This window comes from Rhagoletis pomonella, unplaced genomic scaffold (assembly GCF_013731165.1).
Source record: "Rhagoletis pomonella isolate Grant_MI unplaced genomic scaffold, Rhpom_1.0 Rhpom_scaffold_00013, whole genome shotgun sequence".
NCBI lineage: Eukaryota > Metazoa > Arthropoda > Insecta > Diptera > Tephritidae > Rhagoletis > Rhagoletis pomonella.
Window position 1 is genome coordinate 4,243,479 of NW_023458567.1, and position 15,191 is coordinate 4,258,669.

Genomic DNA, 15,191 nt, shown 5'->3' on the forward strand with positions numbered 1-15,191 from the left:
AAAAAAAACAACATATCAATAATTTGGTGTAATTACATTCTACATACTTTGGGTACTTATTTTGTAATATTTTATTTAATTTGAATTATTCATTATATTTTCAGTTGATGATGAGTACAATGTACCTTCATTGCAGTTGGGTTTAAAAATTTTATTAAGAAAAGGTTGTTAATTTTTTAAGATTTTTTGTTTTGTTTCGAACCGATTTTTTGTGCGGTTCTGCGCATGCTAAAACGTTCATACTGAAAAAATAAAAAAAATAAAATCATGCGAGTACTAATTTGGACATGCATATTATCGTTCCATTCATTATCACGACAGTGCTGTAGTGATCAAGAGATAGCCTCATCTTATTCCATTGTCTGTCCAATACACGTTGTTGTTTTTTGAATGCAGTTTATAGCGTTAACTATATGTACTTCCTTTTCTTATTTACTCCCTTTTGCGGTTCCATATTGCCTTCCATCAATATATTGACAGTATTAAATTTCCTTTTTAGAGGCCGACAAGTTATGCGGTCGACTTTCGCAAAAGCTTAACTCAGTACTGAGTCACAAAATTGTGTTGGACCACATGCCGTTACTGATGGTTTGTCTCGAGGGACTCGGCAAACTGGCGCAAAAGTTTCCCAACATCGCTGGCACGTCGATATCGTACTTGCGTGACTTTTTAGTCGATCCCAGTCCAATATTGGCGAAATTGCATGCTTATTCCCAACAGACGCTCGCACTTCAGAAGAAGGAGAAGGAAAAGCTGGCGCCATTCAAGATCGTCGTACAAAATAGCGAATCACGTTCGACGGTTGATATTTATGGTGAGAATCAGAAGCATGCGGGCATGCGCTCGGGGCAGGCGGCCTTCGAGGCATTGCGCGACGCAGCCATTGAAAATTTGAGCATTGCATTACGTTCTGCGCACACCTTGGATCAGTATTGTGTGCCAGCTTTGGTGGCCAATCTTTCGAATCGACTCTTCACGGCAGAGAAGCACGAATCGTAAGTAGATAGCTTGACTAAGTATGCCAAAAACCAAACAAGTTTGATTCTAAATTAGCTTTCATTCCTTAACTATCCCTTTTATTATCCCATGACTTAGCGAATCGACATTGGTGAGTCTCAATATTATAGTAATGCTTGGTCACGTCGCCGTCACACTCAAGGACACATCGAAGACCACACAAAACATCTTGCAGTTCTTCATTCAACGTTTTTGCAAGGTGCCTTCCGAGCAGAATGCGCTTATCGTTGATCAACTCGGCTGCATGATCATCTCGCAGTGTGAGCCTCATGTTTTCGAAGAGATTATGAAAATGTTTTCGCGCGTCACCGTTCAGTCGGCTTCTCTGGCCTACACATCGGATCAGGAACATCGTAAGCAATTCAATAACGTGTCGGATGCAGTGGTCAATGCTTTGGGTAATATTGCGGCCAATATACAGGGTGACTCGGAAATGCTCGAATTATTGGGCAAACTGCTCGAACTCTTTGTGCAGATCGGTCTGGAGGGGGAGCGCTCCTATGACAACAATGCACCGGGCGCGCAGAAGGCCAGCTCCAGCGCCGGCAATTTGGGTATGTTAATACCGGTGATTGCGGTGTTGGTGCGTCGCCTACCGCCGATCAAGAATCCACGTATGCGCTTGCATAAACTATTCAAGGATTTCTGGGTGTATTGTGTGGTCATGGGCTTTACAAATGCTCGCCTCTGGCCAGCCGATTGGTATCAAGGAGTGCAACAGATTGCAGCCAAATCACCCTTACTCATCTCGCAGACGACACACAAGTCCGACATGCGCGAATTGAACTACACATCGGCGATCAAGAGTGATTCGGTGAGTTTGAATGAGTTGCGTAGTCAGATACTGTTATTGCTGGAGCATCCCCCAGCCGATGTGACTGCGTCGATCAACAAACTGACATTCGCGCAATGCACCTATCTCTTGAGTGTGTACTGGCTAGAAACGTTGCGCGTGGAGAATTCAGAAGAGCCCAGCTTGGAGCCGATATTAAGTTATCTATGCGATAATGCGCTTCAAAAGGACAAATCTGGTATCTGGCAGTGCGTGAAGTGGTGAGTGGCGAACCAGTTATGCACGCAATAAAATTAAACGCTACATTAAAACTCTTTCCTCTTGCAGCGTTGCCGATCAGGTATTCGAGAAGTTCCGCAATGTGCTCTTCGCCCAAGACGAAATACGCGAAAAGGTGCTAGAATCACAGGCAATGCTGCTGCTTGTCTATTTCAATCACATACACAAGCAAATCCAGCTGGTCGCCGATCAGTATCTATCACAGTTAGTCGATAAATTTCCACATTTATTGTGGAATCGCCGCGTACTCTGGTGCATGTTGGATATTCTCCAACTGCTTGCATTCTCGCTAACGCTCGATCCGAACGAAGAGACGCCCACACTGCGTGTTGTTTCTACACCTTACACGCTTCAGCTCATGGATTCATTGCCAGCACGCGAAAGTCGAGTCAAGGACTTTGCTGATCGTTGCCAGGGCATTGTAAACGAAGCCATGAAATGGGCGCCGCGTTCTACACGTTCTCACCTTCAAGAATACCCAAATCAGATACCAACACCGGTGCTGGCACACCACAGCGGCTTGGCTTTAGCCTTTGATTCGGTCGTGAGCAGTAATAGTCTTTATCCGAATGCTTTGCCTTCGATCAGCAAGCGTCCGAACTGTGTGAACAGCAACACACCACGTTTCGTGTCAGTGTTGTGTTTGCGTAGCAAATATGCAGGCGAAATCTCTGGGCTGCTGTCGGTGCTGAGTGAGGAGGATAAGGCCGGCTTGGCCGATCGGTTGGTAAAGGATGTTTGGGATGCCTGCGCAGATAAGAGTGATGCGCGTCATCGCGGCGCGTTGTGGCGTGCCACTGCCTACTTGATCATATGCTCGGATGTGAATCGAAAGCTGTTGCATGCAGTGGGTGAGTCAAAAAAGTTGATGTATGAAATAAAAATTTATGGAATGAACTAAATGTTGTAATAGAAAAGAAATATTATATGAGCTTCAAAACTATTCATTGTCTGGATAAAACATAACTATAGCATTTAGAGCAAATATGTTTATAAATAATTTTTGTAACGTAACCGGAACCACCCAGATTTATATTTGGCCAAGGACTGTCACTCCAGCAACACTCGGCAAAAACTCTTTAACGAACTTGTATGCTGCTAAAACAACAAAAACAACAACATAAATAATTAGTTTGCATTAAATTTCTATAAGACTAATTATAGTTACAAAGACTTTCTCAAAACGTTTTTGACCTTGATTTTTTCTAATATTTGTTTCTCATTCTCTACCCCCGACAACCCTTTTTTTTCTCAGCCACCTCTCAAGTGGAACTCTTTACGGAATATGCCGTAGAAACGGCCGTGGAATGCTGGCAGTGGGTGTTGACAGCGCGTCAAGATCTTGAACTCTGCTTCATCCAGGAAATGGTTAGCGCCTGGCAGACGACCTTTGAAAAGAAGTTGGGTCTCTTCTCGGACGAGGTGGAGACCACCATACCACTTGCCGCCTACGAGGGCTGCAAGCTGGTCTCCAAGCCCATACAAATTGCGCCACATATCATCTGGCTACAACTGCTCTCCGAAATGGTGGATACCGCTAAGTATTGTAATCGCGACAAGGTGGAAATGTTTTGTCTGCTGCTGCATCGCTGTCTGCCCATCTCTAAGAATTTGAAACAGAATCGCCAAGTGTCGACAGTCGGATGTCGCTTCAAGCTACTGCAATGCGGCCTCTCGCTACTCCAAGGCAATACAATACCGCGTTCTCTGGCGCGTAATATACTGCGCGAACGTATCTATAGCAATGCATTGGACTACTTTTGTGGACCGCCCACATGCCCAAATCAGAGCAAGGAACAATTGCTGGATGACATTTTGATACTGTTGAAATTCTGGCAGACGATGCGCAGCGAGAAGAAACATTTAGTCACCTCGGAGATGGGCGAATACGATATTACGGCGGTAGCTTCGACACAAATGCTCTCGGTGAGACAGAATGCGGAGACGGCTTCGCTCATCAGTGCTGGCGATGTGGCGCGTTCGATGTCGACCGGTGGCACTGGCGGCTGGTACAACACAATACCGCATTCCACATCGACGCTATCGAAGCGATCGAATCGCTCGAAACGACTACCTTATCAAAAGGACTCTTACGACAAGGACTACATGAAGAAACGCAATTTGATTTTGGAATTGTTGGCTGTGGAGCTGGAATTCCTCATCACATGGTACAATCCAAATAGTCTGCCTGATTTGGCAATACCCGGTAAGTGGATTTGGAGTGTAGTCGACAACCATTGACTTGAAAAAATTTTTTCTTCTTCTGAACTCCCCGTACAGGCGAAGAGCAGGTGAATGAGTGGCGAGCGCGTCCCTCCAAACCCAACTTATGGCGCGACTACGCCCGTCTGGCCTGGGCCTACAATCCAGCGTTGGCCGTTTTTCTGCCGCTGCGCATCAAAAGCGCCGACTCGATTGAAGAGGAAATCTCGCGTTTGGTTTGCGCTGACCCCATTGCTGTCAGCCACATACCAGAGGCACTCAAGTATCTATGCAACACGAAAAATTTGCTGCACGAAAGCCCCGACCTAGTATACATACTCTCCTGGGCGCCTGTGAATCCAATACAAGCGCTCTCTTACTTCTCGAGGCAATATCCATCGCATCCGCTGACCGCGCAGTACGCCGTCAAGACGCTGAGCTCCTACCAAGCCGAGTCCGTATTGCCATACATTCCGCAATTGGTGCAGGCCTTGCGCCACGACACTATGGGCTATGTTGCTGAATTCATCAAAAATATTTCGAAGCGATCGCAAATTGTGGCGCATCAACTCATTTGGAATATGCAAACGAACATGTTTATGGACGAAGATCAACAGCATAAAGATCCGAATTTGTATGACTGTTTGGAAGCGTTGTCACAGAATATTATATCCTCTTTCTCGGGTGCCGCTAAGCGCTTCTATGAGCGCGAATTCGATTTCTTTGGCAAGATTACGGCTGTTTCAGGCGAAATACGCTCCTTCCCGAAAGGCATCGAGCGGAAGAATGCCTGTTTGACGGCATTGAAGCGCATACAAGTTCAACCTGGCTGCTATCTACCCTCTAATCCAGAGGCAATGGTACTAGACATCGACTACAACAGCGGCACGCCGATGCAGAGCGCTGCAAAGGCGCCATACTTGGCGCGGTTCCGCGTTTATCGCTGCGGCATAACCGAGCTTGAAACGCGCGCCATGGAAGTGTCTAATAATCCGGCAAGTATTTACATCATACTATGCTAAATCTTTATAAATAACAAACATTTTTGCCTCTGGCCAGAACTCGCAAGAAGACGCCAAGATGACGCTAGGTGTTGAGTCATGGCAAGCTGCCATTTTCAAAGTGGGCGACGATGTGCGGCAGGATATACTGGCGCTGCAGGTCATAACAATATTTAAGAATATATTCCAGCAAGTAGGCTTAGAGCTTTTCCTCTTTCCATACCGCGTGGTAGCCACAGCACCGGGCGTAAGTATTTGCGGCAGCTGAGTAGCGCTCTGAAAGGAATATTTTTTGATTTGCACTTACTTTTAGTGCGGCGTCATTGAGTGCGTGCCAAATGCAAAGTCGCGCGATCAGCTAGGTCGCCAAACTGACTCCGGGCTCTACGAGTATTTTCTGCATCAATACGGCGATGAGAGTTCCAGAGAATTCCAGGCGGCGCGCGCAAACTTTGTCAAGTCCATGGCGGCATACTCCTTGGTCGGTTACTTGCTGCAGATCAAGGACAGGCATAACGGCAATATAATGATCGACAAAGATGGGCATGTCATACACATTGGTGAGTTAGTTTTTAGGTACTTGATTTGAGGTTTTTCAACTTCCTTACGCTGCAGATTTCGGTTTTATGTTTGAATCTTCGCCCGGTGGAAACATCGGCTTCGAGCCCGATATGAAGCTCACCGACGAAATGGTTATGATTATGGGCGGAAAAATGGAAGCACCTGCCTTCAAGTGGTTCTGTGAATTGTGTGTACAAGCTTTTCTCGCAGTGCGGCCCTATCAGGATGCCATCGTCTCGCTGGTCTCACTTATGCTTGACACCGGGTTGCCGTGCTTCCGTGGCCAAACCATTAACTTGTTGAAGCAGCGCTTTGTCGCAACTAAGAATAATAAGGAAGCTGAGGCGCATATGCTAGCGGTTATAAGAAACTCGTATCAGAACTTCCGCACGCGCACCTACGATATGATACAGTATTATCAGAATCAGATTCCCTATTAAGCGGTGTTACGGTAAAATGCGAGGAGGAATGAGTGTTTGCAGAGAGAAAATGGTGGTCAGGTGGGCACATAAGTGAATGAGCTATAATTTTACTAAAGATATTGGTGGTAAAGTGAGTTGAAAAGGTGTTGAGGAAATACGGTACGACGGGTTTTTCCTTCTTCGAAATAGTTAATGATTGTTTTGCACGGCGAATTTGTTATTTTTAGTTTTTAAGCTTATGACTTATATTTTACCAATTCATAGGAGCGTTGTTGTGGCGCGACTATAATGTATTACCAAGTTTGGCGTATGCAGTACTTGCATATTATTTCACTATGAATGTTTGAAACTAATATTTATCAATGTATACTTGAAATATGCATGTTTCAAACTAATATATATTAATGTATACTTACTTGAAAAATAAATATTAGTGGTATTATTGCTTAGCAACAAGTTCAAATATAAATATACATATATATTAACCCACATTCAAAGCCGTTAAAATAAAATATTCCAGGTTAAATTTCCTCGAATATTATGTTGTCTTTTATTTAAGTAAATCGAGAAGTTTTGTATTTTTTCCTGGGCGCTTAGCTTGCAAGTGTTTTGCGACTTCAAGCAGCACTTTGTTTAATTAAATAAAAATACAATGCTGTTTCTAAATAGCCTTTATATTTGGGGCCTCGCCCTCTTAACGCATTTAACTTCTAAGTTGCTCTAATCTCTACCAAATAATGCGCTGTGGTTCCTTGAAGTCCATCCAAGTGATTTCTTTGGTAAAAAATATAAAAAATGTGAGCGCATTGATCCCCACATAGCTGGCCAGCTCCAGCCACTCTGCCCAACGACTTTTAGCAAGCGGCTGTGTGTGCAAGCGGTACAAGACGAAAGGAATGATAAAGTAACGTGGTTCCAGCAAACGCTGGAAGCACAAAACCAGCAGCGTTGCAATCCAAAACATCAATTTAAAGCTGGTGCGCATATGCCGCAGGCCACAGTGTAGCAGCGCCAAAGCAAATACATAAACAGGAACCATAGCATACTTGAACCACAAATAGCGGCCGTAGAAACGATTCCATATATAAAAGGTGTAATGACGATTGTCGGCTAACAAATATGGATGGACGAGCGTATTCCATTTGACCGTGAGTACTCCAACGCCGAGCAAGAAAAGCACAATTAATTTTTCGCGCGACAACCAACGCAGGGTGGACTGCCACTCATGCATTGTATTGGAGACGCCGAAGAACGCCGCAAAGAGACTGAAGTAGAATATCTATGAATAAAGAAAAAAATAGTTAAATATTAAAAGATTTGGCCTGTCTAACAAACCTGCGGTAAATGCATGGTGGCTTCATGTGCGCGTTTATCGCCTATGACAATGGAGCCATTGAGAAACACGAAGAACACAAACGGCAGTATAATGATGAGGTAGTAACAGCCTTTACGCAAAATTTGCCAAATGCTGCGCCCTAGCAGTCTGTATGAGGTGAGCATGTCCCAAAGCACCTAAACTTCACCGTACAATTTATAATCAAAGTCTCAGTATGGAAAATACACAAACCTTTGGATTAAGCAGCTCTACCTGCTGCTTTTTAATACCTTTGACACGCGCATAGTTGCCGCTCATCACATCCAGTGCCATTATAGCAAAGCACATAGCCACCCAGACCACATTGGTCTGACGCACCAGCACACTAGTCGCACCTGTAAGTAGGACGACATAAAGCAATACTTATAATAAGGAACAGTGCGTAGCTTTTACCAAAGACTGCCGCCTGTAAATGCGACTCCTTGTGCCAATAATAGTAGAATAAGAGCACCGTTGTTAGCGATAGTGTGTCGGTATAGTATAGATGACTGAAGAAATACAGCGGCGGCAAAGTACCCAAAGTGATGGCATCCAGCGCAGCGAGCTGCCCGTGCGCACTGCCAAGTAAGCGGCGACGTATTTTATATAGCGTCACAACATTTACTGTTGCGGCTGCTAGCGATATGCATCGCAAGCCCAATTCCGTACAAGCGTTCAATGGTATCAGAATCAGCGAGAAAAGGTAGAGACCGGGGAATGTGGTAATTTTTGGATCCCACTACAAATATAATGGCAGGCAAGTTTAATAACACATGTATAGAAGTATGTAATTCAATATAACGTACTACATCAAAACGCTTATTGCAAAAATGCAATCCCTGACGCAGGTGGAATTCCTCATCGATTACGTTCGGAGCAGTGGCGTAGACGCGCAGGAACAGCGGCAGCGAGTATGCCAGAAAAAGAATGGGCAGCAGTACCGGCCAGAAGTACTTTTGCATATTCGTACCACCCAGCTATGTATTTTAAAATTGCAAAATACGGCTAACAGAAAACAAATTATATATATCGCAAATGATGTTGATATATATAAGAAATCCACTGACAACCCGGCGCGAATGATGGTGCAAAACAAAAACAAGAATGAATGTCAGAACAGGGATAGATCACAAAACTTCCACTGGAATGCACTACCGGACGTCACTGGATAGCACTACCGGAAGTATAGGGTGATAAACACTGGTTTCACCCTGTTGCATTTGGTCCCATATAAGGAGCGTTCCTTATCTCCCAGAAATAGTCAGAAAAAGTCCGAAGTAGTCAGATTTAGTCCAAAAAGCGTTCCTTAACTCGGAAATGACAGAAAAAATGAGAGAGCAACAGTCAGTGAGAGTGACTCTCATCAGTCCGAAGTAGTCAGATTTAGTCAGAAGAATTTTTTCTGGCAAAATCCTGAAAAGTGTCAAACTCAACTGAATTTAAATTAACGGAAATTAAAGAATACGCTAAAAGTGAGAATAATCTAAAAAGTAAAAGAAATGAATTGAAATTGGAAGGAGGCAAAAAATAATTGATATAGCAAGTGTTTATTGTGCTTGTGCTTGTGTGAATGTGTTTTGTACATACATTTCTGTTTTTATTTGACGTTAGTTTTGTTGTTGCCATTCTTTGGACTAAAAATTTGGTTTTTTGCGTTCCTTTACTTTTCCTGTTATTCTTTTTTAGTGAGCGCATTTTGCTTACGCTCTGGCATTTTGACACTTTTCAGATTTTAGTCCAAAAAGATAAGGAATGAACCTATAATATTCCATTCCTTGTAACTGTAATTCCCATTTCCAATTAATTAATTAAACGAAAAAGCAAGCAAGCACCTTTGCACATATTTACATTAGGCACACAAGCAAATAGCTAAATCTTGGTCAAATAAAACGAAATTAGCTTATTATCCTATGTTAACCCTAATTTTGATAGTTGTTTGACTGCAAATAGTGTCAAAGTAAGTTTTTGCCAAAATAATTTTCATCATAAACATTTAAATATTTATTATAAATAATTTTAATATGGACACCGCAAATCTTTAAACTAAAATACTTATACATTTTTCATTTAATGCTTTTTTTGTTTTATTTTTACTGTCTAAAATACATTAAAATAAAAAATAATGAAGAGATCTTTATTCTCAAGAAATTCAAGCTTTACTTTTAATACAAGGCAAAATTGGTCTTTTTAATGAAATTTGTAGTATAAACAAATAATTTGACTATTTTCTAACAATTTTAGTTATTTAAAAGAATAAAGTATATTTACATATTTTGATTTTTTTAATGTACATCAACGAAAGAGAAGGGTGTTAGCCATAAATGCAGTAGAGTTGCCGTGTGTTAGTTAAAAAAATAATTGGTAAAAACAGAGTAAACTCCAATCCAACAATACAGTCTCTTGCAAAGTTTACATGTATTTTGTTTTTGCTTTAGATGAGTGTTGAAGCAAAAACAAAATACATGTAGGGCAAAGAAATCAGCTGATCTAACGTAAAAGTATGTTCACATATAAATATTATCTCAATCAAAGCTCGATTTTATATCACCCCGTTTACACAGGTAAATCTCAGATTATTAGCCGTAACATTTTTTGAGCTTGTTATTCTCACATCTCTAGGAAAAGTTATGCTTCTTCTCTGTGCTAATCTCTAGCAATATAAATATATTTTAACTTAACATTTTATTAAAAATACCTTTACAAACCTCTTTTCCTTGCTAGCGTCCATTTTTGTTTACTTTTACATTTGCCATTTCTGCTCTTATTCGCAAAAATAATCGATAATACTGGGATGGACACCGAAAAGTTATCGGTTAAATCTGAGATTATTTTATAATTACAGATTAACCAGGGACGAATTTTATATGGCTAATCTCTTTTTCTAATTACAAATTAGGGAGTTAAGCTCGAAAATGAGTATAATCTACTTATATGTGAACCTGGCATTAGTCCTGTCTTAGGGGCATAAAGTGGAAGGTGCGTCTGAGTTGCAAGTCATTTGTGTACATGCTGACTCGCCTTCGACTACACACAGTTGAATCATTCATAGTCATTCCAGGAGTCATGTCGGTGTAACTACCGAATCACTGTGTTTGCCGGGGAAACTTTCCATTATGGCCGTTCGTTAAAGGTGCGGTGGGCGAAGGGGGAGTGCGCGTGGCACCTCCAACCGACCTTTTTGGAGAGGGCATGAACTGCCATTGACAAAAATGCAACCCCCGACCACCTAGGCACCATATGGTTCCCTACGGACCCCATAGAAAAATGGCCAAAAATTGCAATTTTTACTTGCGTCCACAGTATTGTTGCGTAGAATTCCTTTATGCGTAGGCGGCCTTCGGCCGCGCTTAGGGATTATAACCCTTACTACGTAGAATTCTCCTTTCTGTGTGGCCTAACTGGGGCTACCGCCCCAGTGATGTAACCTTGGGAAAGGATGAGGTAACTAGAATTCCCTTTCTGTGTGGTAGACCTCATGAACCAAAAATACAAGATCACGTAAGAACGCGACGTTGTATTTGTAACTGGTTTTGAGAAAAAAGTTTGCGAAAGCGGGTTCGTCAGCTGAGCGTTTGTTTACATAACAAGCACCACTATTTTACACTTTTATTCAAGTAAAGAAGAGTCAATTCAACATGACAACACATTTTAAAGCATTTTGTTGCATCATGTTACCTAAATTGTGCGTTTAAAGTGGCTGACAATAATTTTGGCTAATTTTGGTTTTCGTTGTTTTCTTTGCTTTGTTTACTTTTCGCTCGTTTTCCATTGAAACAAGATGGCGTAGAACCCGCTAAAAAAATCGACTTTTTTCACTCTCTTGTTCTTACGTGATCTTGTGTCTTTCGTTCATGGTAGACCTGGGGCTGCCGCCCCTGTGATGTCTATTTTGGTTACTGGGTGTTTTATAAAAATGTCTTGTTTATAAAAATGTATTGTGCAAATGAATATTTAACATATTACAATTTTACATTTAACAAGCGAATATAGGCAAATGAAAATTGTGATTTTTGGCAATTTTTCTAAGGGGTCCCTAGGGAATAATAGGGAACCTAGGTGGTTGGGGCCTGCATTTTTGTCTCTAATAGGTTACCGAAAAGAACCGATTCATTTTATTCACATATTTATGCGGTGTTGGCAAGTCGTGAAACAACTGCCAACCGGTTGGCAACGTTGCCATTTGTCAAGTTGGCAGTACTGCATTCTCTGCGCCATATTGATGAAAAAAGGAGTCGTCGTTTCTTGGTTTCTCGGCGTGTGGCGTTGAATTTTCTGCATAAAATATATAAATTCGCTGCATATCGTTTAATAATTGCGTTATATTAAATCGGTAGATTGGTTTTAATCGATGTGATCAAAAAGTATTTATGTACTTGTGCTTTAAAAACGTTTGGAATACGGCAAGAGGTGGATCTTCAACGTCGTGCAAACGAAGCGGAGAAGAACCGTAATTGGTAAATGGAAAAAATTGACAAGGAGAAAAAAAGAAAGAGCAAGGGAAAAAGTTTTTTCTTATTCCAATGCGGAATTTTTCGTCTTGATGTAGTTTCGTTTTTTCGTACATTCGACAGTTTTTCATCCAGTGCATTTGAGTTTTGAATGTCAGGTGTGGTTTTTTAAATATGACAAAATAAAGCAAATTTTTTGACGGAGTTTCGAATACATTATATAAAAATATATACATATAAGTGAATTATATAGTGTGCCATTAAAAAGCAAGTAAAACGGCTGGAGAATAGTGTAAAAGAAAAAGAAAGCTTACGAACATCACAATCGAGCATAATCAAAAAACTTGAGCAAAATCGAAGGAAAAAGGCAAGGAATCAAGTGCTGAGTACCTGTGCGTACGTGTGTAACAACGAGTATCGACGACATCACCATTCGGGCCAATAGCCGTAGTCGTCATCGCAGCAAAAGCAGCGGTTCCGTGAGTGCAATTTAAATTTTCGGATATCAATTTTTTTTTGATTTTTGACATAAATTTTCGGACAATGATTGGTAGAAGTCTTTTTTAAAATACAATATTTGTGGTTGTGTATGACTTATAATATGAAATGCAGCTTTTCTACAAAAGATAAGTGGTAAGTTTGGCGAAAGTCCATGGAAAAATTCCCCCACTATCTGAGCTCAAGCCAGGCGCGGCAGTAGTTTTAGCTGGTTTTAGCGGTGCTTGCGGCAGGCGCAGCGTTTATGCAGCTTCATTGGAAAATCGCTGAAGTCATGTAGAAAAATGTACGAGGCTATCCTTGAAATTGAGTCCTACGCCAGGAAGAGGGAGTGATTGAAAAAAAGAGCGAATGAGAGCAAATGCTGCTTTGCAACGTCAACGACTCTGTCGACGCTTCAACGTTGACTTCTAGCATGCTGCTTCCATTACGAAGCGAGACAAATATAGTGTAACATTTTCATGTTGGTAACGTGCAAAATACATTCTGCATATAAATTGCTTACATTAGAGCGCTACGGCTGGTTGGTTGAAGCAGTTTTGCCCAAACGGTTCGTTCGTTGCTGACAACTGCTGCTCCAATTGGGTAGGCGCTATTTCCATTTAGGCAAAGTGTGGAGCAAATGGGGGGAATTAGCAGTGCGCGTTCAGTGGCTTTATCGTTGAAAGCAGTTGAAAGACAAAAAATAAATGTAAATTTACGTGGGAATAGTGATTATTTAATCTAAATTTTTTCATAGCTATGCAGTCTATTAAGAATATTGTACAAAGTTTTCAAATGAAAAACATCCAGTATATTATCATCTCCAAAGGTTGGTTGGATATTGGAGTCGGCGACTTGATCAGAAAATATGCCGCATTTGTATATACAGAATTTTCCTAGATTTCCACTCGGCTGTCGCTGCTCTCATCTGTTCTCTGCTCATCGCTGGTATATTCCAATGGCCTGTCGCTGCCGCAGTGTGACCACATGATCACAAAAAGCGAAGCGAAATTCGTTTTTAAAAAAGGTTAGAAAAAGTTATATGCTTTCAAAATTGAAGTCAGTATAATCATTCCTTAAAAACTCGATTCTCTTCTTATTAAATTGCGTATCCATTTGCAGGATGTTCGCGATTACATACGTTATAGTTTATAGTTTTGATTATCATATCTAATTCATCTCTGTTTTTTGCTCTGTCCATTATTTTTCGATAAGATAGACAGAATAGCCCGTAATAATTCTTGTCAAAACACCTGTATCAGGCCAATAACAGCTACATAACTTCAAAATTTTGCCAAAAAACGTTTAGGATAAGCAAAATGCAAAAATTTGAATATTTTCCAAAAATCGAATTACAAAAATACGTTTGGAGCAAAATTCTCAGTATTGTTTTTTTTTAAGCGGAGAGAATATTTTCTCAAAGAACTTTGCACTTTTATTGTAATATTTCAGCTTAGGTGCTTATTCTTATAGTTCCGGTTCGAATTTTATTATGAAGATTTTAATAATAAAAAAAAAATGGAAAAAAGCCACGAAGTCAAGGCCCGTTTAAATATAACTTTGGCGTTGCGTTGGCTTTGGCGTCGCTTCGAGAGCTGACATTCATAATACATGCATTTATATGAAAGTCCCCACATAACCAAAGTTGGGCAAGGCCAACGCCAACACAACGCAGACCAACTCGCAACTTTTCGCGCGCGTCGTTCGTCAGCTGTTCCAAATAATCAAAATTATGTGATTTACTTTTCCTTTTTAATCAAATACGGACAAGAAATATGGTTTTCAATGCAATTATTGATATAAAATTTTGATTTATCTGCCGCTAGTGTGTTAATTTAGTGACCAAAGTACTCTCTGTTAAACGTTCATTGTAGCAAGCACGGGCGTTACTCGCGCTGCTGTCAAAGCGACGCAAACGCAACGCCAAAGTTGTATGTGGACGGGCCTTCAGAAATAAATTTCTGAAACTATGGCATAAAATTAATAGCTAAATCTAGCCTCGCAAAGGTTAACCTGGTCACACTGCGCTGCCGTCTTCAGTTGTTGCTTTCTCCGCTCATTACTGCTAAAAAAAAATCGTGTATTCGTGCGCTCGATTTCGCTGCTCTGATAATGGTGTACTATTGCGTCGTATATTAGTAAGAGTAGGTTTTTTAATTGTTTGCGTGTCAAAATTGAATATTTAACTATCATTCATCCACTCTTTGTTTTTGTATTTTATTACAATTCAGGATTGATAATGTGAAAGTGAAATTTTACCCTGTATTAATTGCACCTTGCCATAGGCAGTTCATTTGCTCATAAGTACTATCGTCAAGTGCTTTCCTAGTGTCCCCCTTGCTGCATACCGTTTTCCCAGTTTCTTTGTTCTTTTCTTCAGCTACATTGCTATGCAGTCGTGTTTCCTCTATTCACTTCTTTCTACCTTCGCTGCATTAAATGCCACTGTCATTGCTGTGGAAACGAGACGAAGCGACAAAACTTACTCATTTGTCAGTTTTCGCTTGGTTGCTTTTGTGCTCCTGTTTCTTATGACTAGGGCTCGGAATCTCATGCAATAAAAAATCGAAAATATGCGCATATAATATGGTCTAAAAATGGTAAAAAATATGGTTTAAAAATATGCGCTATAAA

At 41.0% G+C, this 15,191-nt stretch overlaps 2 protein-coding genes across 2 annotated transcripts in view; one reads left to right on the forward strand and one right to left on the reverse strand.

The window, feature by feature from the left end:
• Positions 1–6,777, forward strand: part of LOC118748532 (phosphatidylinositol 4-kinase alpha) — a 50,211-nt gene extending 43,434 nt beyond the window's left edge. Inside the window, exons 4-11 of the mRNA XM_036483053.1 lie at positions 500–995; positions 1,096–2,070; positions 2,138–2,940; positions 3,345–4,295; positions 4,370–5,286; positions 5,351–5,539; positions 5,606–5,852; positions 5,908–6,777. Coding sequence (XP_036338946.1) covers positions 500–995; positions 1,096–2,070; positions 2,138–2,940; positions 3,345–4,295; positions 4,370–5,286; positions 5,351–5,539; positions 5,606–5,852; positions 5,908–6,293 — 4,964 coding nt within the window. The 3' untranslated portion in view covers positions 6,294–6,777. The remainder of the gene's footprint in view (positions 1–499; positions 996–1,095; positions 2,071–2,137; positions 2,941–3,344; positions 4,296–4,369; positions 5,287–5,350; positions 5,540–5,605; positions 5,853–5,907) is intronic.
• Positions 6,778–6,796: 19 nt separating this feature from the next.
• Positions 6,797–8,728, reverse strand: LOC118748535 (putative Dol-P-Glc:Glc(2)Man(9)GlcNAc(2)-PP-Dol alpha-1,2-glucosyltransferase). Its single transcript, XM_036483055.1, has 5 exons — positions 8,436–8,728; positions 8,044–8,368; positions 7,843–7,985; positions 7,611–7,787; positions 6,797–7,554 (listed from the first exon to the last, which is right to left on the reverse strand). Exons 1-5 carry the CDS (start codon positions 8,589–8,591, stop codon positions 7,003–7,005), a joined length of 1,353 nt encoding a protein of 450 aa, XP_036338948.1. The 5' UTR covers positions 8,592–8,728; the 3' UTR covers positions 6,797–7,002.
• Positions 8,729–15,191: the final 6,463 nt, after the last annotated feature.